At 52.2% G+C, this 22,660-nt stretch overlaps 1 protein-coding gene across 10 annotated transcripts in view; it reads left to right on the top strand.

Annotated features, from left to right (window-relative positions):
• Window positions 1-22,660, top strand: part of UNC13B (unc-13 homolog B) — a 565,224-nt gene that overhangs the window by 381,891 nt on the left and 160,673 nt on the right. For 9 of the 10 annotated variants that reach the window (XM_075579702.1, XM_075580181.1, XM_075580121.1 and 6 more), the window contains one exon: window positions 2,030-2,115. In XM_075579702.1, coding sequence (XP_075435817.1) covers window positions 2,030-2,115 — 86 coding nt within the window. Of the gene's footprint in view, window positions 1-2,029; window positions 2,116-7,004; window positions 7,041-11,314; window positions 11,718-22,660 lie in introns of those variants that run through there. The other variant, XM_075580079.1, reaches the window with a different exon arrangement.

The raw sequence follows: 22,660 nt of genomic DNA, 5'->3' as shown, positions 1-22,660 counted from the left end.
TCCTCCTTCTTCTTGTATGCTGCCTGACTGCCAGTACATTGCATGCTCGCCCATATGGATCGTTGGACCACGCTTGGAGAAGAGCAGAAGGGGCTTGTCCCCATTTCAGAGCAGGTTGTACTCTTGGAAGGTGCAGTCTCACCTAGGGACATATGTGATCTTGGCACTAAAGTGCACATTTTGCAAAACAGACATAACTTACACCCCCGATTCTTAGTCGCAGGCTAGTACCAAAGTGAAGAAGAAATCAAATCCGTTCTGAGCACATCCACTTTTCTTCAGAGATTTGACATTAATATATGGTTCAAGTTAAAAAGTAAAAGAAGGCAATAAGACAAGGTGCCGTATTGTCCTCTTCTAGTTTATCTATAAGGTGGCCGAGTGTTCTCCACCTCAGACACTATTGCACCTATTACATTATTATTATTATTATTTGTATTGATGTTCCATCATCCACAACTTATTCTTGTGGTTTTTCAAGTTAAAAAGTAACAATAATGGATCTGGGAGTACACCTCCTCTGACAATTGTATGGTTGTCCTTCTGAGACGGTGGAGATACCTGCTGATTGTGGTCCTCAGATTGTTGTAGTGAATGACAATAGGAGGTGTGCAGTGCTCTTGAATGGTAACCATATGCATGCAAAAGAAATGGCATCACAAATGGATGTTGACTGTGATGATGTTGGCTTTGTGTTGGGGATCAGTGTTACCCAAGGTATTTCCTCTTAGCCCCGTCACTGAAGTTGGGATCTGCATAAGCAGGCTGTGTTGCTAAAGGAAGTCAGATCTGTGGAATGAGCAGCGCATGGCTTAAAGCAGCCGTCCCCTGCTGACCGCCATTCTTATTACAGGAAATAGAAGTATTAGGTGTCCGGGTGGTTAAAATGGAGATCTCCTCAAAGCCCAGTGCAGTCTAATGGTTACCGTGGTAACCTCGGAAGCCAAAGATTGAGAAAACTATGACTTGTAACTATAAAAATATACATCTTTTTTTTAAAGAGCAAGACATGTCAGTGAGCAAAATACCAACATTATACGAGTTGGACGCATAGGCTTCTGGGGGATTTCTGCTTTAAAGAAGCTTTCTGCTTGCATGTTGTATAATGAAATCATTGATGCCGTTTACTCCTAAACACTTTTTCTTTTTTTTATCGGCATATACGCTTGGCATTTTCTGTTAGAACAGTGTCTTTTTTAATGTCTTGACGTGTCACTATGATGCATTATTTACTTAATACCCATTTTCCTTATTTTGATGGATATACAGTATATTGTTGCGTTGGAACCCCTCGGAAAGCAATGCATGGTTCATTCAGGCAATATAATGCTCCATGACCATTTGCATCAGCCTTAAACTGAATGTATGTATTTTTATATAAGATTATCAGTCCCAGCAGTACACCAAAAAACATAGATGTAATATGGTAATATATATGTATATATATATATATATATATATATATATATATATATATATGTGTGTGTGTGTGTGTATATATATATATATATATATATATATATATATATATATATATAAAAGTTCACAAGCCTCAGGCTAGTGTGCTGTGTGCTGTCTTGTTTGTTTAACAATTCACAATTCAATTACTAGGGCTCTCATTTCCTGTTGTACACTCTGTCACAGCTTGTAAACTGCCTTTGTGACTGTCGTGTCTATTCAGTATTTAGTGTCTCTCCCACAGATAGAGTGAGGATTATGGCCATTCTGTTTGCACTTCCGGAGTTTTAATGCAACACGCCAGTCCGAATGACACTAGGTGACTCGTGGAGTAACGGTACCACACTAGGAGACAGTTTGTGGAACGCTAGCTCCGGGGTGCTTATTGGTTTAATATTATTATAATCACAAGTTTAAAAAACAAGCCAGTGACCATTGTCTACTGTCACCACTGCAGTTCCTGGCCTTTATTTTATACTACTGAATGTTTCCTGACTCTGCAATCATATCACAGGCAGGTCCTTTTATCTACGTATTCCCGCTGACCGGTACCCTGTCTCTTCCTCCCAAGATTTCCTCAGGAGCTGAGTGTGGGCAAGGTCAGCGCTGAAGCAATGTGGAGCCTCTTTGCTCAGGATATGAAATACGCAATGGAAGGTAAGAGAAAGGGGAGTCATTTCTTCACCTGGTCAGTGCAGAAATAAGCAATGCTTTGCTGTGTATATAACAGAATCTGTTTCCAATATAGCGTCCAAATGTGTATGGCACCATTCGCAGAACCCATGTTTTGGTCCCGAGATGCAGGGACTTGCCCAAGGTGACAGGAGCAGACAGTGGGGTTCCAGCCATGTGCACCCTCTTACCAGTCCTAACATGAAGCTGCTATGTTCTAGAAGACATTACTGTGTAAATAAGTTGTTGTTTTAGCGTTCCATCACTGCCCGAGCACCATATTGTGTGGCATATTTTAATTGCTGTAGTGTGAACCATAAACCACACATAATACAAGGAATAATCATCTAAATAGGGATAGGTGCATGAAATGTGAAAGTAACCGGGGTATGTGCAGTGAGACAGAAAGAAGTCCGTGGCAATACACCGTGGCCAAGAGCTTTGGTCCACGGGCTGTGGGGCGTGTAGGTGCATTACAAAACTGTGGAAATGCTCAGTTAAAAAGGTTTAAAAAAATTCAGATGAGTCTGAATGAGAGAGAGAGCGAGAGAGAGAGAGAGAGAGCTGAGTGAGGGAAATGGAGTATCAAAGATACGGAGCAGCAAGAGAAAGATTTGATGTGGGACAGAGGAGTGGGAAGAAGAGGAGATGAACATCACAAAAAGCGAGACATGAGAGCGGCGATGTAAGGAGGAGCGCAGAGCCCTCTGTACTGTAACTGTTACAGTATGTATGTTACAGTATGTATGTTACAGCATGTATGTTACAGCATGTATGTTACAGTATGTATGTTACAGCATGTATGTTACAGCATGTATGTTACAGCATGTATGTTACAGCATGTATGTTACCGTATGTATGTTACCGTATGTATGTTACCGCATGTATGTTACAGCATGTATGTTACAGCATGTATGTTACAGCATGTATGTTACAGCATGTATGTTACAGCATGTATGTTACAGCATGTATGTTACAGCATGTATGTTACAGCATGTATGTTACAGCATGTATGTTACAGCATATATGTTACAGTATATGTTACAGCATGTATGTTACAGCATGTATGTTACAGCATGTATGTTACAGCATGTATGTTACAGCATGTATGTTACAGCATGTATGTTACAGCATGTATGTTACAGCATGTATGTTACAGCATATATGTTACAGCATGTATGTTACAGCATGTATGTTACAGCATGTATGTTACAGCATGTACAGCGGACTCTCCGCTCCTCCTTACAGTGTAACAGAATTGAATGTGACTGATGAAGGTATTTGAGCAGGAGAACTGCAGAGCGACTTCTGATCAGTGTTACAAAATGGAACGGCTAAAACAAATAAAAGCAGGGATGTTTAATCATTTATAACGAACTTCAAGACGAGCCCACTGGGTCAGAATATCCTTTCAAGTGGAGATGCACCTGTGTTTAGTAGTTTCAGGGTCAGAGTATAGGGGAGAAGGGGAATGTGGGACAGCCCGTTGTGAGTTCCTTCTCTCTTCTGAATATAAGTTAGCACGGCTTCTCTGACCTGAACCAGCGTTGCTGCAGGGGGTGCTTATCTTTCAGTGTGACTGTCGGCCTCCGCTGGCCATAGTGCAGGGAGATTATACAGGTTACAGGGGATGCTGGCTATATCCTATGTAACGGTTCGAGCCCTACCCAATCTCATATGGGTCCCTATGTGTATACTCTGCCCCCAGTTACATGTCTGTGTCATGTGGTGCACCTGCCGGCTCACAGGACTCCTGTGTCTCCCGCTCGTTGGTAGTGGGGATTTCACCATGACAGGCGTATGAGGTAGTGCGGAGTTCTACTCACAGTTGGTACAGCGCCTCCATCCCTTCCAGATCCCCACGATAGCAGGGAGGAGTTTCTGGGAGAGAACTCCTGGGTGCACCTTCTCCCTGAGTAACTCCATTCACAGACAAGAAGGGTCTCCTAATCAGTGGCATCTTTATTTGCATTACATCTGGCAGACTGCCCATCATAGCGGCCGACACTTAGCCGCACATCATTATGTTGTCCTCTCCAGGAAGGTCCCTCCTGATTCTGTAAACTAGCCAGATATGTCTCTTCCACCTCTCCCCTAAGGGAGGGCCACCAGCTGTGCCAGAGCCCTGGACACAGTGTGAAGTCAGCTTGTCACCCTCTGCAACTCACTTGTCTGCAGCAGACCTTGAACTCTCTCTTGACCTCAGACTTGACTCACTAACTTTAGGAAGTGATGCGTAATATATAGGTAACAGAAAGACCCACCCCTGTGTCACTAACAGTGGACACAGAGCATGCTGACACTTCCTTTGCTACATGTTACACATCACAGGGCTTGAGGGCAAACCTCCATGATAACATGTAACACCAATTTTACACAGGGCTACACCTATATAATTCTGCAAAGTATTGGTATCGGAGTAGGCTCTCTGCTACTCTGCCAGCTTTGCCTCCTTAGGTGTGTGTGTATGTTTGTATGTATGTATGTGTATATATATATATATAACACAAATTAGGTATGTTTCCTTGGCTCTAGTCTGAAAGTTGTATTTATAAACCATTTGCGTAACTATAACTGGGATTATGAAAGATCCTAATATTATTTGTGTTAATAATATAATTTACTTAGAATTCCATACATAGGGTGACCAGATTTTCATAATAATCTATACAAAAAATTACATCACTAAAAAATAAATATTATACTGGTATTTATATACGGTGTGTGACGTTTTGGCCGCAACCAACCACGCTCCGCCGCCCCCAGCTCTCACCGCCAGTCACGTCGCCTGGCGATATTTGTGCACGAGCCCGGCGCCATGTTTAAATGTCCCACTTGTCACCACTCGCCGCCGCCCATGTGAATGTGTCGGACAGGGACCGGGCCGAGTGTCAAAATCCCTCTGCTCCTTCGCGCTATATAAAAATGTCCTGTGCAGCAGCGGGGGATCGCGACACTCAGAGCGGCGGCAGTCTGGCACGGTCACATGAGTGGCGGTGAATGGTGACCACTGGAACATTTAAACATGGCGCCGGGCTCGCGGCCAAATATTGTGCGGCGATGTGCCCGGCGGTATTTGCTAGTGCGTGTGCAGCCAAACGTCCCATTCTGTTTGTCTTATAGAGTCCCCATTTACACTGCAATATTCATTCTCTCTCCCTTCTCCCCCTTCTCCCCCCTGCCTATCTCCCTTCCCCCCGCCTCTCTCTTTTCTCCCCCCCGCCTCTCTCTTTTCTCCCCCCCGCCTCTCTCCCTTCTCCCCCCGCCTCTCCCTTCTCCCCACGCCTCTCTCCCTTCTGTCCACCCCTCCTCTCTCTCTTCTGCACCCCTCCCCCGCCTCTCTCCCTTCTCCCTTCCTCCTCTCCCCCTCCCTCTCCCCCCTGCCTCTCTCCCTTCTCCCCCCCTCCTCTCTCCCTTCCCCCCCTCTTCCTTCTCCCTTCCTCCTCTCCCCCCCGCCTCTCTCCCTTCCCCCCCCTCCTCTCTCCCTTCCCCCCCCCCTGCCTCTCTCCCTTCCCCCCCCTGCCTCTCTCCCTTCTCCCCCCCGCCTCTCTCCCTTCTCCCCCTCCTTCCTCTCTTGTTGAGACACCGGGGATATTTGCTGTAAATCCGGGACGTCTGCTCAGCCTAACCATACTGTACCATACTGTACCATACTGTACCATACTGTACCATACTGAAGTACAATTCTGTCTGAAGACAATAGCAATTAAATATCAACGTTAACATACTGTGTCCCTGGTGCAATAGATAAGGAGGATTAGGAGTTTACAGTGGGCTGTGTAAGGAAGTTGGAGTGCAAGGTGCAGGGGAGAAGGTGCTGAAGACCGGGACTCCAGGTTTGCTTTGGGGAGCATTGGGAGGAGGGTTGGAGGACAGTGGATATAAGAGAGGAGAAATGCTTGGCAAGAGATGGGGGCAAGCATTGTAGGAGAGAGAATGAATTTGTAGTGGAGGAAACGTTCTTTGCAGGGAGATTTCCTCTGGTAACGTTCTGCAGTGTGGGAGCATGGGTTCAGGTAGTGGGGGTGTGCTGGTTTCAGGTAGTGGGGGTGCGCTGGTTTGAGGTAGTGGGGGTGCGCTGGTTTGACAGGATTGGGGCCTTAGAGGCGAGAGCTTGGTCTAGGTTAGATGAATAGATACTGTTGCTGGTGGATGTTGCTAGGTCGTATCCCATCTGCGATCAGGCCCTGAACTCACATACTCCACAAGTCGTGTTCATCGTACATTAAATATGATATAAGCACGCTGTAATGACTGATGTACTTAGTCCCTTCCGCTCCACAGGGGCACTAAGAGTTTTATAGGGTTAATCAAACCTACCTCTTGTGACAATATGGACGCTCACCTGCGGGATTCTTGGAAGTGATTGCGAGTCACTTTGCGTTATCCTTTTTTTCAAATCCAAGAATCTCCTGTGTGAAACACTCGCAACGCAAAGATATTCAGTCTCCTTACCCTGGAAACTCAACTACTTCAGCATTAAGCAGGACTCGTTCCTGCTCCTCTTCCAGACTTACCCGGTCACATTGTAATGCGGCTGGTTAAGATCTGTGCATCGTCACTGAAGAGTGTCACAGGCGTTAACGTGAGGTACACGTGATCCGTGCCCACGGTCTCGTCAGTCTGTTAGTGTAACGTTAATTGAATGTTGTTTGAGCCTGTGTATGTGGTGTGCATATCCAGCGGAATAAGAACTGCATTCACTATGGCAGAGCAAAGCAAGGACTCGAGGAGGTCGGTCAGTATTTGTGTTATATACATTATATGACGGTCAGCATAGTAGCTACAATGCATATTCTCACAGGGGACAATGCTATGTGCTTGTTAACATGTTTCCATCCTGTCTCCTCTATATTTCATATCCTTTGTCCAAGTCCTGGATAAAATAAGCTCCCTCCATTGGCTGAGTGGTAAGTGCCTTTTGTTAGAGCTTCTCCGGAGGTTAGTGCAATGCTTATAGGCTTGCTAATAGAAGAGGACCCTCTATAGAAGGGGACGCCAACTCCAGTCCTCCAGGGCCACCAACAGGCCAGGTTTTAGGGATATCTCTGCTTCAGCACAGGTGGCTGTAATATGTCAGTCAACGACTGAGCCACTGTGACGGTGAGGGGGTAACCAGGCTCACTAATAAAGGTCAAGCCCACTTGGTTGCCCCTGATCCATGTGTTGGGGCCCTAGAGTGTCAGCTCTTGGGCCTGACTGTCGTATATGTACTCTCATGCATTGCATGAAAAATATGCGACAATAAAGAATGTATGTGTCTTTTGCCTTTCCAGGGCTGCTAACCAGCTGAGATTCTCAGGCTATGACTTTCAGGGGGGACTTTGTGGTAAAAGTGTTGTCGGATTGTGTCTAGCTAGCCGGGAACCAAAGTTGCTGGCCAACCCAAAAATGTGTCCGGGAGCCGAGTCAGATTCCCGGGTACATGTAGACACAGACCTCTGGACAAAGTCCTCCCTGGGAAGCAGTTACACGGCTCACCGCCAGGATGCCCTGCTTCAGCCAGACCAGAAAGGTAAAAGGGGGCATAGGGATACACGTATCCCCGGTATAGTCAGGGGTCCCTAGTTTAGTGGGAATCCCCCCCAGTATATGCCCAGAACCCGGACCCGGTATAGGGGTTCAGGGTGTCTCCAACCATCTATGAGGTTGTGAGTGAAATTATTTCTAAGTCCAGCTTCAGTACAATGGAAGCAACTCTGAAACTTAACCTAAGCCTTATTTGAAGCAACTTTTTAGCTAACTATAGGAAGGTCTAGGAGCTCTGAAAATGAACGCGAGTCTTTTCAGTAGATCCTAGGGGACGAGGGACTTAGAAGAATTTTGTGATGTTTATTAACATGGTATATATTATTATGCACTGTATATGAGCTGGGGATTTCCAAGTCCATGGTTCAGACAGACCAGCTGGCTACCAAGTTGGTGCCACTAAGTCTGCTCGGGTCCCGGACTTGAAAGCCACATAGATGCCAAGATGTTAGGTTGGGCGGAGTACCAGAGCTATATTTGAGTACCCATGTCCTGGCATGAATAAGGGCTTTCCGGCGGCCATTTGCCGGTCCCCAGACTCTGAGGAGCCTGGCTCTGTGGGAGGTTCCATATGCCAAGTGGCAGAGGTGCCAGGTTGGTGCATGGCCCCTTTGCAGAATTGAAATCCGTGTCTGCCCAGCTTCAGGGTACCGGCAAAACGCTGATAGGCTGGTGGCCAAATTCCCACCCTCTGGTTGGTGGAGGTATTCTGTAAATGGGACTGAAATCCTATAAGAAACCCAGCAGCCAATCAGCTCAAGAGATTCTAAGCGCCAAGAGAGCAGCGGCAGATTTGGACTCGCCAAAAGATGCTCTGTGAGAAATGGACGCGAGCCGGCTTCAGACATTTCAAGGCGAGACAAGTTCTGAAAAGAGACGTCGCGGCTGGAACTGCACGCCGAAAAGAGTACCAGGACGTTTGGTACTCGCTCCCCCCGGTAAAGGGATTTCAGCACCTCCAGAGGGGAAAGAGCAGTGGCGGCAGGAACTGCGCGCCGAGATCTGTTCCAGGACGTTTCGGGCTTAGGCCCGGTCATTGGAAGGACTTTGTAAAGACTTTGTTTTCTGCGCTATTGCAACTAGGAAAGGTTCGTTGTGTAGCCCAGACCCCCAGTAAGTGTGTTTTCCCTTGTGCTTTGTAAATCACGGTGTGTACGTCTGTTTCCCAGACCCCCAGTAAGTGTGTTTTCCCTTGTGCTTTGTAAATCACGGTGTGTACGTCTGTTTCCCAGACCCCCAGTAAGTGTGTTTTCCCTTGTGCGTTGTAACTCACTGTGTGTACGTCTGTTTCCCAGACCCCCAGTAAGTGTGTTTTCCCTTGTGCTTTGTAACTCACGGTGTGTACGTCTGTTTCCCAGACCCCCAGTAAGTGTGTTTTCCCTTGTGCTTTGTAACTCACTGTGTGTACGTCTGTTTCTATGGAATAAATTACCATTTGTTTTACTTCTTGGTTTTGCTCAGTGATACGATCCCGGTATAAAGATGTAATTGCCTGGTCTCCAGTGACAGCCACCTGTGCTGAAGCAGGGAGATCCTGAAAACCTGACCTGTTTGTGGCCCTTGAGGACTGGAGTTGGCCGCCCCTGCTCTCTAGTATTATCAAACCGCTTAGCATCTGTTTCCTTTTTCCTGGTACATACTGCTAGTAAGGTTTGCACTGCGTTGTAGCTACTTTATGCAGGAAGGTAAAGCTACGCTTCCCAAACAGCCTTCTATTTGTACTGACATATGTATGAATCTACAGTATGTGCCAACGCTGGGTAACCCGATGTGCTAAAATCAGCAGTTCACCCAGAACCTATATTACCTTAACTAGGTGATCCGCGGAGCAGCGCCGCTCTAACCCGTAGTCTCACCGTCCCACCAGGAATGGGTCTTTTCATTTGCCAGTGATAGGATATATAAAACAGACATTTGCTACTGATATAGCTTCCTAATGTCCATCCAGGTGAGGCTGGCCATGCTATTCTCCCGGACAAGTGTTATTGTCTAGGAAGTGAAAGAGTTGGACTTGAAGTGGGTTAGTCCCTGAAGACACTGCACACCTGTAAACACTTAGCACAATATAGCATTCAAGTGTAAAAATGTGCATGTGACCATAGTGAGGGAGCGAGCAGCCCTATAAGTATACTATTATACTTCTGTGGGGTTCCCCAGAGGTGCATCGCAGCCAGTGAACCCAGAAACACGGCAGCAATTCTGAGCTGGTTGTGAGCAGGCGAATTTATACATTATTTTTACAAAATCATTGCAGCTTCCATTTTCTCATTTCTACGGGAGGTAAGAGAGCGGAGTGATAAGGCGACATGGAACACGTGTCCTACATACAGTATTATCAGTCGTTGAGTATTTAAGTAGGATCACAGTCACATAGTATCAGTGCTTAAGTATGATCCTCACCTTACAGTATCAGGGTTTAAGTACACCACTGTACTTATGTAGGATCACATATATGTAATATCAGACTCTAAGCATTTAAGCAAAGCAGCCATCATACAATGCCAGTTACGTCATGCTGTATATTAGCCTGCTACTGTATATTATCATACTAATATGTCAGTAAGGTCCCCATCATATAATGCCAGTAACATCATACAGTATATTAGCCGGCTACTGTATATTATCATACTAATATGTCAGTAAGGTCCCCATCATATAATGCCAGTAACTTCATACAGTATATTAGCCGGCTACTGTATATTATCATACTAATATGTCAGTAAGGTCCCCATCATATAATGCCAGTAACATCATACAGTATATTAGCCGGCTACTGTATATTATCATACTAATATGTCAGTAAGGTCCCCATCATATAATGCCAGTTACGTCATACAGTATATGAGCCGGCTACTGTATAGTATCATACTAATATGTTAGTAAGGTCCCCATCATATAATGCCAGTTACGTCATACTGTATATTAGCCGGCTACTGTATATTATCATACTAATATGTCAGTAAGGTCCCCATCATATAATGCCAGTAACATCATACAGTATATGAGCCGGCTACTGTATATTATCATACTAATATGTCAGTAAGGTCCCCATCATATAATGCCAGTAACTTCATACAGTATATGAGCCGGCTACTGTATATTATCATACAAATATGTCAGTAAGGTCCCCATCATATAATGCCAGTTACGTCATACTGTATATTAGCCGGCTACTGTATATTATCATACTAATATGTCAGTACGGTCCCCATCATATAATGCCAGTAACTTCATACAGTATATGAGCCGGCTACTGTATATTATCATACAAATATGTCAGTAAGGTCCCCATCATATAATGCCAGTTACGTCATACTGTATATTAGCCGGCTACTGTATATTATCATACTAATATGTCAGTACGGTCCCCATCATATAATGCCAGCCTGTAAGTACTCAGTGTTAGGGGAATCAGTACCAGTATGTGGATAGAGCACCACAGAACCCCAGTGGTTGCGGGATCCCGGCCTGACTGGCTATCCCAATACAATATGATAAGCAGCACGATGGCTCCAAGGCGTTGTCAGGCTGGCTCGTCATTCCATATCCGTCTGTAAGCACATACGTGTGATTGCCTAGGTCTGCTCCATACTTTCCCAATGACCCTCTTCCTGGTGTGTCCTTTGGCTCATGTTGGTCTCTCCTCTGTTCCAAGCCCCGGCCATCTTTCGAATCCGCATGATCCACTTTTTTGGTGGTAAGAATATGATTTTTTTCAATCTCTTTGATTTAGTTTCCACCCCTGTCCCTTGCTAATAGATCCATCCGTAGGACCAGGCGCCGGCCGTTCTGCTACTCTGCGCTGCTGGTTACAATGCTCCTCTTTGTACAGTAGTTACACGTTACAGGTGTAGTTCCCCTGCTGTCTGAGGCCTGCAATGCTTAGCTTGGCTACATCCTGCCCCTTTTCGGGCAATGAAGGTACTCCGGAATGATCTGCTCGCTGCTGGAGTTGTACATGCTTCTCGTTCCACTATGGATAAATGAGTAATGTGCAAGCAAGGCAGGAGCTCATATCAAGTTGCAATAAGCAAAGTTAAATGGCTTATGTTTCCCAGCAGTCCAGTTTTCTTATTGGTGTATCTGTATATACGGGTTTCTAGTCACATTTGAGATTGGAGTAGTATATATTTTTTATATATGTATATATATCTTTTTTCTTAATTGATCTCTTCTTAGTTTGATGCATTATTAATATGAAATATAATCTCCCCTCTTGTGATTAAGCCGGGCACTTGCTCTGTTCTCATGAGATCTCATGGGAACCGATTATACGGTGTTGGCAGACGTAATGAAGATTGATGGATTAGGGTTATTCCTAAATCCCTACAACTAATACCTAAAATAAGAACCTATTCCTTCTGCTCACTGGTTACCGATATCATTTCCTTTCGTACTACAATAAAACAATGACATCAACTACTGTAAGAAGTGTGTGCTGCAAGAAACGGATATCTGTAAGTGTGTGTGCTGCGAGAAACGGATATCTGTAAGAGTGTGCTGCAAGAAACGAATATCTGTAAGAGTGTGTGCTGCGAGAAACGGATATCTGTAAGAGTGTGTGCTGCAAGAAACGAATATCTGTAAGAGTGTGTGCTGCGAGAAACGAATATCTGTAAGAGTGTGTGCTGCGAGAAACGGATATCTGTAAGAGTGTGTGCTGCGAGAAACGGATATCTGTAAGAGTGTGTGCTGCAAGAAACGAATATCTGTAAGAGTGTGTGCTGCGAGAAACGGATATCTGTAAGAGTGTGTGCTGCGAGAAACGGATATCTGTAAGTGTGTGTGCTGCGAGAAACGGATATCTGTAAGAGTGTGTGCTGCGAGAAACGGATATCTGTAAGAGTGTGTGCTGCGAGAAACGGATATCTGTAAGAGTGTGTGCTGCGAGAAACGAATATCTGTAAGAGTGTGTGCTGCAAGAAACGGATATCTGTAAGAGTGTGTGCTGCGAGAAACGGATATCTGTAAGAGTGTGTGCTGCAAGAAACGGATATCTGTAAGAGTGTGCTGCGAGAAACGGATATCTGTAAGAGTGTGTGCTGCGAGAAACGAATATCTGTAAGAGTGTGTGCTGCGAGAAACGGATATCTGTAAGAGTGTGTGCTGCAAGAAACGGATATCTGTAAGAGTGTGTGCTGCGAGAAACGGATATCTGTAAGAGTGTGTGCTGCAAGAAACGGATATCTGTAAGAAGTGTGTGCTGCAAGAAACGGATATCTGTAAGAGTGTGTGCTGCGAGAAACGGATATCTGTAAGAGTGTGTGCTGCGAGAAACGGATATCTGTAAGAGTGTGTGCTGCGAGAAACGGATATCTGTAAGTGTGTGTGCTGCGAGAAACGGATATCTGTAAGAGTGTGTGCTGCGAGAAACGAATATCTGTAAGAGTGTGTGCTGCAAGAAACGAATATCTGTAAGAGTGTGTGCTGCAAGAAACGAATATCTGTAAGAAGTGTGTGCTGCGAGAAACGGATATCTGTAAGAGTGTGTGCTGCGAGAAACGGATATCTGTAAGAGTGTGTGCTGCGAGAAACGGATATCTGTAAGTGTGTGTGCTGCGAGAAACGGATATCTGTAAGAGTGTGCTGCGAGAAACGAATATCTGTAAGAGTGTGTGCTGCGAGAAACGGATATCTGTAAGAGTGTGTGCTGCGAGAAACGGATATCTGTAAGAGTGTGTGCTGCGAGAAACGGATATCTGTAAGTGTGTGTGCTGCGAGAAACGGATATCTGTAAGAGTGTGTGCTGCGAGAAACGGATATCTGTAAGTGTGTGTGCTGCGAGAAACGGATATCTGTAAGAGTGTGCTGCGAGAAACGAATATCTGTAAGAGTGTGTGCTGCGAGAAACGGATATCTGTAAGAGTGTGTGCTGCGAGAAACGGATATCTGTAAGAGTGTGTGCTGCGAGAAACGGATATCTGTAAGAGTGTGTGCTGCGAGAAACGGATATCTGTAAGTGTGTGTGCTGCGAGAAACGGATATCTGTAAGAGTGTGCTGCGAGAAACGAATATCTGTAAGAGTGTGTGCTGCGAGAAACGGATATCTGTAAGAGTGTGTGCTGCGAGAAACGGATATCTGTAAGAGTGTGTGCTGCGAGAAACGGATATCTGTAAGTGTGTGTGCTGCGAGAAACGGATATCTGTAAGAGTGTGTGCTGCGAGAAACGGATATCTGTAAGTGTGTGTGCTGCGAGAAACGGATATCTGTAAGAGTGTGCTGCGAGAAACGAATATCTGTAAGAGTGTGTGCTGCGAGAAACGGATATCTGTAAGAGTGTGTGCTGCGAGAAACGGATATCTGTAAGAGTGTGTGCTGCGAGAAACGGATATCTGTACGTAAATCATCTTTGTCACACTTTATTGGTATGAATATTGTTCTTGTTTTATCTCTGGTTGTGTCCTCCTCTGATCATAGAAACAGTATTGTGGGGGCCGCACTGTGTAAGGGGTGGGGCAGCGCTGTGTAAGGGGGTGGGGGCCGCGCTGTGTATGGTGTGGGGGCTGCGCTGTGTAAGGGGTGGGGGCCGCGCTGTGTAAGGGGTGGGGCCCGCGCTGTGTAAGGGGTGGGGGCCGCGCTGTGTAAGGTGTGGGGGCCGCGCTGTGTAAGGGGTGGGGGCCGCGCTGTGTAAGGGGTGGGGCCGCACTGTGTAAGGGGTGGGGGCCGCGCTGTGTAAGGGGTGGGGGCCGCGCTGTGTAAGGGGTGGGGCCGCACTGTGTATGGTGTGGGGGCCGCGCTGTGTAAGGGGTGGGGCCGGCGCTGTGTATGGTGTGGGGCCGGCGCTGTGTATGGTGTGGGGCCGGCGCTGTGTATGGCGTGGGGCCGCGCTGTGTAAGGTGTGGGGCCGGCGCTTTGTATGGCGTGGGGCCGGCGCTGTGTATGGCGTGGGGCCGGCGCTGTGTAAGGAGTGGGGCCGGCGCTGTGTATGGCTTGGGGCCGCACTGTGTATGGCGTGGGGCCGCGCTGTGTATGGCGTGGGGCCGGCGCTTTGTATGGCGTGGGGTCGGCGCTGTGTATGGCTTGGGGCCGGCGCTGTGTATGGCGTGGGGCCGGCGCTGTGTATGGCGTGGGGCCGGCGCTGTGTATGGTGTGGGGCCGGCGCTGTGTAAGGAGTGGGGCCGGCGCTTTGTATGGCGTGGGGCCGGCGCTGTGTATGGCGTGGGGCCGGCGCTGTGTAAGGTGTGGGGCCGGCGCTTTGTATGGCGTGGGGCCGGCGCTGTGTAAGGTGTGGGGCCGGCGCTTTGTATGGCGTGGGGCCGGCGCTGTGTATGGCGTGGGGCCGGCGCTGTGTAAGGAGTGGGGCCGGCGCTGTGTATGGCTTGGGGCCGCACTGTGTATGGCGTGGGGCCGCGCTGTGTATGGCGTGGGGCCGGCGCTTTGTATGGCGTGGGGTCGGCGCTGTGTATGGCTTGGGGCCGCACTGTGTATGGTGTGGGGCCGGCGCTGTGTATGGCGTGGGGCCGGCGCTGTGTATGGTGTGGGGCCGGCGCTGTGTAAGGAGTGGGGCCGGCGCTTTGTATGGCGTGGGGCCGGCGCTGTGTATGGCGTGGGGCCGGCGCTGTGTATGGCGTGGGGTCGGCGCTGTGTATGGCGTGGGGCCGCACTGTGTATGGCGTGGGGCCGCACTGTGTATGGCGTGGGGCCGGCGCTGTGTATGGCTTGGGGCCGGCGCTGTGTATGGCTTGGGGCCGGCGCTGTGTATGGCGTGGGGCCGGCGCTGTGTATGGCGTGGGGCCGGCGCTTTGTATGGCGTGGGGCCGGCGCTTTGTATGGCGTGGGGCCGGCGCTTTGTATGGCGTGGGGCCGGCGCTTTGTATGGCGTGGGGCCGGCGCTTTGTATGGCGTGGGGCCGGCGCTTTGTATGGCGTGGGGTTGCGCTGTGTAAGGCGTGGGGCCCGCGCTGTGTGAGGCGTGGGGGCCGGCGCTGTGTGAGGGGTGGGGGCCGGCGCTGTGTGAGGGGTGGGGGCCACGCTGTGTAAGGGGGTGGGGGGCCGCGCTGTGTAAGGGGGTGGGGGGCCGCGCTGTGTAAGGGGGTGGGGGCCCGCGCTGTGTAAGGGGGTGGGGGGCCGCGCTGTGTAAGGGGGTGGGGGCCGGCGCTGTGTGAGGGGTGGGGGCCGCGCTGTGTAAGGGGTGGGGGCCGCGCTGTGTGAGGGGTGGGGGCCGGCGCTGTGTGAGGGGTGGGGGCCGCGCTGTGTGAGGGGTGGGGGCCCGCGCTGTGTGAGGGGTGGGGGCCGGCGCTGTGTGAGGGGTGGGGGCCACGCTGTGTGAGGGGTGGGAGCCGCGCTGTGTGAGGCGTGGGGGCCGGCGCTGTGTGAGGGGTGGGGGCCGGCGCTGTGTGAGGGGTGGGGGCCGCGCTGTGTAAGGGGTGGGGGCCGGCGCTGTGTAAGGGGTGGGGGCCGCGCTGTGTAAGGGGTGGGGGCCGGCGCTGTGTAAGGGGTGGGGGCCGCGCTGTGTAAGGGGTGGGGGCCGCGCTGTGTGAGGCGTGGGGGCCGGCGCTGTGTGAGGGGTGGGGGCCGCGCTGTGTAAGGTGTGGGGGCCGGCGCTGTGTGAGGGGTGGGGGCCGGCGCTGTGTGAGGCGTGGGGGCCGGCGCTGTGTGAGGGGTGGGGGCCGCGCTGTGTGAGGCGTGGGGGCCGGCGCTGTGTGAGGGGTGGGGGCCGCGCTGTGTGAGGCGTGGGGGCCGGCGCTGTGTGAGGGGTGGGGGCCGCGCTGTGTGAGGCGTGGGGGCCGCGCTGTGTAAGGGGTGGGGCCCGGTGCTGTGTGAGGGGTGGGGGCCGCGCTGTGTAAGGGGTGGGGCAGCGCTGTGTGAGGGGTGGGGGCCGCGCTGTGTGAGGGGTGGGGGCCGCGCTGTGTGAGGGGTGGGGGCCGGCGCTGTGTGAGGGGTGGGGGCCGCGCTGTGTAAGGGGTGGGGGCCGGCGCTGTGTAAGGGGTGGGGGCCGGCGCTGTGTGAGGGGTGGGGGCCGCGCTGTGTGAGGGGTGGGGGCCGGCGCTGTGTGAGGGGTGGGGGCCGCGCTGTGTAAGGGGTGGGGGCCGGCGCTGTGTAAGGGGTGGGGGCCGCGCTGTGTAAGGGGGTGGGGGCCGGCGCTGTGTGAGGGGTGGGGGCCGCGCTGTGTGAGGCGTGGGGGCCGGCGCTGTGTGAGGGGTGGGGGCCCGCGCTGTGTAAGGGGGTGGGGGCCGGCGCTGTGTGAGGGGTGGGGGCCGCGCTGTGTGAGGCGTGGGGGCCGGCGCTGTGTGAGGGGTGGGGGCCGCGCTGTGTGAGGGGTGGGGGCCGGCGCTGTGTGAGGGGTGGGGGCCGGCGCTGTGTGAGGGGTGGGGGCCGTGCTGTGTGAGGGGTGGGGGCCCGCGCTGTGTAAGGCGGGGGGCTGCGCTGTGTAATGCGGGGGGCCGCGCTGTGTAAGGGGTGTGGCCCGCGCTGTGTGAGGGGTGGGGGCCCGCGCTGTGTAAGGGGTGGGGGCTGCGCTGTGTAATGCGGGGGGCCGCGCTGTGTAAGGGGGGGCTGCGCTGTGTAAGGGGGGGCCGCGCTGTGTAAGGGGGGGGGGCCGCGCTGTGTAATGCGGGGGGCCGCGCTGTGTAAGGGGTGGGGGCTGCGCTGTGTAATGCGGGGGGCCGCGCTGTGTAAGGGGGGGGCCGCGCTGTGTAAGGGGGGGGGCGGCGCTGTGTAAGGGGGTGGGGCCGGCGCTGTGTAAGGGGTGTGGCCCGCGCTGTGTGAGGGGTGGGGGCCCGCGCTGTGTAAGGCGGGGGGCTGCGCTGTGTAATGCGGGGGGCCGCACTGTGTAAGGGGGGGGCCGCGCTGTGTAAGGGGGGGGCGGCGCTGTGTAAGGGGGTGGGGCCGGCGCTGTGTAAGGGGGTGGGGCCGGCGCTGTGTGAGGCGAGAGGCCGGGCTGTGTAAGGTGAGGGGCCGGCGCTTTGTAGAAGCTGAGAATCCCAGCTGTATTTCAGGTGTAACGAGCCCAAGAACAGTAACCAGGACCCAAGCTGCCAGTCTCATGAGTTTCCACAATAGCAACGCACGTCCCCTAACCCTCAATGCTGCATCCGGGCATGTAGTACTCTTACTACTTTCTTTGTAACGAAGTACTGCAGTAACATTCCTCACCCAGAGAGGGGTTTCTAGCTACATTTTATGGCCACATAGTGGTAACTGTTCCCTATCCAATACAACCCCACGAGGCCAGTTATATTGTACTTCACATAACCACTGTGTCACACTATCATACACCCTTTCTCGGTTTCATTCTTATAGACCTAATGCTTTTTCTGCTTAAAAGTCCATATCTTCAGAACAGTTCCCCTGCATATGTTTCCTGGCCGCAGAACGGTTCCCCTGCATACGTTTCCTGGCCGCAGAACGGTTCCCCTGCATACGTTTCCTGGCCGCAGAACGGTTCCCCTGCATACGTTTCCTGGCCGCAGAACGGTTCCCCTGCATACGTTTCCTGGCCGCAGAACGGTTCCCCTGCATACGTTTCCTGGCCGCAGAACGGTTCCCCTGCATACGTTTCCTGGCCGCAGAACAGATCCCCTGCATACGTTTCCTGGCCGCAGAACGGTTCCCCTGCATACGTTTCCTGGCCGCAGAACGGTTCCCCTGCATACGTTTCCCGGCCGCAGAACGGTTCCCCTGCATACGTTTCCTGGCCGCAGAACGGTTCCCCTGCATACGTTTCCTGGCCGCAGAACAGTTCCCCTGCATATGTTTCCTGGCCGCAGAACAGTTACCCTGCATACGTTTCCTGGCCGCAGAACGGTTCCCCTGCATAAGTTTCCTGGCCGCAGAACAGTTCCCCTGCATACGTTTCCTGGCCGCAGAACGGTTCCCCTGCATACGTTTCCCGGCCGCAGAACGGTTCCCCTGCATACGTTTCCTGGCCGCAGAACGGTTCCCCTGCATACGTTTCCTGGCCGCAGAACGGTTCCCCTGCATATGTTTCCTGGCCGCAGAACAGTTACCCTGCATACGTTTCTTGGCCGCAGAACAGTTCCCCTCATACGTTTCCTGGCCGCAGAACAGTTCCCCTCATACGTTTCCTGGCCGCAGCACGGTTCCCCTCATACGTTTCCTGGCCGCAGAACGGTTCCCCTGCATACGTTTCCTGGCCGCAGAACGGTTCCCCTGCATACGTTTCCTGGCCGCAGAACGGTTCCCCTGCATACGTTTCCTGGCCGCAGAACGGTTCCCCTGCATACGTTTCCTGGCCGCAGAACGGTTCCCCTGCATACGTTTCCTGGCGGCAGAACAGTTCCCCTCATACGTTTCCTGGCCGCAGAACGGTTCCCCTGCATACGTTTCCTGGCGGCAGAACAGTTCCCCTCATACGTTTCCTGGCCGCAGAACAGTTCCCCTGCATACGTTTCCTGGCTGCAGAACAGTTCCCCTGCATACGTTTCCTGGCTGCAGAACAGTTCCCCTCATACGTTTCCTGGCTGCAGAACCCTGCATACGTTTCCTGGCTGCAGAACCCTGCATACGTTTCCTGGCCGCAGAACGGTTCCCCTGCATACGTTTCCTGGCTGCAGAACAGTTCCCCTGCATACGTTTCCTGGCTGCAGAACAGTTCCCCTCATACGTTTCCTGGCTGCAGAACCCTGCATACGTTTCCTGGCCGCAGAACGGTTCCCCTGCATACGTTTTCTGGCCGCAGAACGGTTCCCCTGCATACGTTTCCTGGCCGCAGAACGGTTCCCCTGCATACGTTTCCTGGCCGCAGAACGGTTCCCCTGCATACGTTTCCTGGCTGCAGAACGGTTCCCCTGCATACGTTTCCTGGCCGCAGAACGGTTCCCCTGCATACGTTTCCTGGCCGCAGAACGGTTCCCCTGCATACGTTTCCTGGCTGCAGAACGGTTCCCCTGCATACGTTTCCTGGCCGCAGAACGGTTCCCCTGCATACATTTCCTGGCTGCAGAACGGTTCCCCTGCATACGTTTCCTGGCTGCAGAACGGTTCCCCTGCATACGTTTCCTGGCCGCAGAACAGTTCCCCTGCATACGTTTCCTGGCCGCAGAACAGTTCCCCTGCATACGTTTCCCGGCCGCAGAACAGTTCCCCTGCATACGTTTCCCGGCCGCAGAACAGTTCCCCTGCATACGTTTCCCGGCCGCAGAACGGTTCCTCTGCATACGTTTCCTGGCCGCAGAACAGTTCCCCTGCATACGTTTCCTGGCTGCAGAACGGTTCCCCTGCATACGTTTCCTGGCCGCAGAACGGTTCCCCTGCATACGTTTCCTTGCCGCAGAACGGTTCCCCTGCATACGTTTTCTGGCCGCAGAACGGTTCCCCTGCATACGTTTCCTGGCTGCAGAATGGTTCCCCTGCATACGTTTTCCGGCCGCAGAACGGTTCCCCTGCATACGTTTCCTGGCCGCAGAACGGTTCCCCTGCATACGTTTCCTGGCCGCAGAACGGTTCCCCTGCATACGTTTCCTGGCCGCAGAACGGTTCCCCTGCATACGTTTCCTGGCCGCAGAACAGTTCCCCTGCATACGTTTCCTGGCCGCAGAACAGTTCCCCTCATACGTTTCCTGGCCGCAGAACAGTTACCCTGCATACGTTTCCTGGCCGCAGAACAGTTCCCCTCATACGTTTCCTGGCTGCAGAACAGTTCCACTGCATACGTTTCCTGGCCGCAGAACGGTTCCCCTGCATACGTTTCCTGGCCGCAGAACAATTCCCCTCATACGTTTCCTGGCTGCAGAACAGTTCCCCTCATACGTTTCCTGGCTGCAGAACAGTTCCCCTCATACGTTTCCTGGCCGCAGAACAGTTCCCCTGCATACGTTTCCTGGCCGCAGAATGGTTCCCCTGCATACGTTTCCTGGCTGCAGAACGGTTCCCCTGCATACGTTTCCTGGCTGCAGAACGGTTCCCCTCATACGTTTCCTGGCCACAGAACGGTTCCCCTGCATACGTTTCCTGGCCGCAGAACGGTTCCCCTGCATACGTTTCCTGGCCGCAGAACGGTTCCCCTGCATACGTTTCCTGGCCGCAGAACAGTTCCCCTCATACGTTTCCTGGATGCAGAACAGTTCCCCTGCATACGTTTCCTGGCCGCAGAACAGTTCCCCTGCATACGTTTCCCGGCCGCAGAACAGTTCCCCTGCATACGTTTCCTGGCCGCAGAACGGTTCCCCTGCATACATTTCCTGGCCACAGAACAGTTCCCCTCATACGTTTCCTGGCCGCAGAACGGTTCCCCTGCATACGTTTCCTGGCCGCAGAACAATTCCCCTCATACGTTTCCTGGCTGCAGAACAGTTCCCCTCATACGTTTCCTGGCTGCAGAACAGTTCCCCTCATACGTTTCCTGGCCGCAGAACAGTTCCCCTGCATACGTTTCCTGGCCGCAGAATGGTTCCCCTGCATACGTTTCCTGGCTGCAGAACGGTTCCCCTGCATACGTTTCCTGGCTGCAGAACGGTTCCCCTCATACGTTTCCTGGCCACAGAACGGTTCCCCTGCATACGTTTCCTGGCCGCAGAACGGTTCCCCTGCATACGTTTCCTGGCCGCAGAACGGTTCCCCTGCATACGTTTCCTGGCCGCAGAACAGTTCCCCTCATACGTTTCCTGGATGCAGAACAGTTCCCCTGCATACGTTTCCTGGCCGCAGAACAGTTCCCCTGCATACGTTTCCCGGCCGCAGAACAGTTCCCCTGCATACGTTTCCTGGCCGCAGAACGGTTCCCCTGCATACATTTCCTGGCCACAGAACAGTTCCCCTCATACGTTTCCTGGCCGCAGAACGGTTCCCCTGCATACGTTTCCTGGCCGCAGAACAGTTCCCCTGCATACGTTTCCTGGCCGCAGAACGGTTCCCCTGCATACGTTTCCTGGCCGCAGAACGGTTCCCCTCATACGTTTCCTGGCCGCAGAACAGTTCCCCTGCATATGTTTCCTGGCCGCAGAACAGTTCCCCTGCATATGTTTCCTGGCCGCAGAACAGTTCCCCTGCATACGTTTCCTGGCCGCAGAACGGTTCCCCTCATACGTTTCCTGGCCGCGGAACGGTTCCCCTGCATACGTTTCCTGGCCGCAGAACGGTTCCCCTCATACGTTTCCTGGCCGCAGAACAGTTCCCCTGCATACGTTTCCTGGCCGCAGAACAGTTCCCCTGCATATGTTTCCTGGCCGCAGAACAGTTCCCCTGCATACATTTCCTGGCCGCAGAACGGTTCCCCTGCATACGTTTCCTGGCCGCAGAACGGTTCCCCTGCATACGTTTCCTGGCCGCAGAACGGTTCCCCTCATACGTTTCCTGGCCGCAGAACGGTTCCCCTCATACGTTTCCTGGCCGCAGAACGGTTCCCCTGCATACGTTTCCTGGCCGCAGAACAGTTCCCCTCATACGTTTCCTGGCCGCAGAACGGTTCCCCTGCATACGTTTCCTGGCCGCAGAACAGTTACCCTGCATACGTTTCTTGGCCGCAGAACGGTTCCCCTCATACGTTTCCTGGCCGCAGAACAGTTCCCCTCATACGTTTCCTGGCTGCAGAACAGTTCCCCTGCATACGTTTCCTGGCCGCAGAACAGTTCCCCTCATACGTTTCCTGGCCGCAGAACAGTTCCCCTGCATACGTTTCCTGGCCGCAGAACGGTTCCCCTCATACGTTTCCTGGCCGCAGAACGGTTTCCCTCATACGTTTCCTGGCTGCAGAACAGTTCCCCTGCATACGTTTCCTGGCTGCAGAACAGTTCCCCTCATACGTTTCCTGGCCGCAGAACAGTTCCCCTGCATACGTTTCCTGGCCGCAGAACGGTTCCCCTGCATACGTTTCCTGGCTGCAGAACAGTTCCCCTGCATACGTTTCCTGGCCGCAGAACGGTTCCCCTGCATACGTTTCCTGGCCGCAGAACAGATCCCCTGCATACGTTTCCTGGCCGCAGAACGGTTCCCCTGCATACGTTTCCTGGCTGCAGAACAGTTCCCCTGCATACGTTTCCTGGCTGCAGAACGGTTCCCCTGCATATGTTTCCTGGCCGCAGAACGGTTCCCCTGCATACGT

Source organism: Ascaphus truei, chromosome 1, assembly GCF_040206685.1.
Source record: "Ascaphus truei isolate aAscTru1 chromosome 1, aAscTru1.hap1, whole genome shotgun sequence".
NCBI lineage: Eukaryota > Metazoa > Chordata > Amphibia > Anura > Ascaphidae > Ascaphus > Ascaphus truei.
This window is presented reverse-complemented; position numbering and strand designations above follow the sequence as displayed.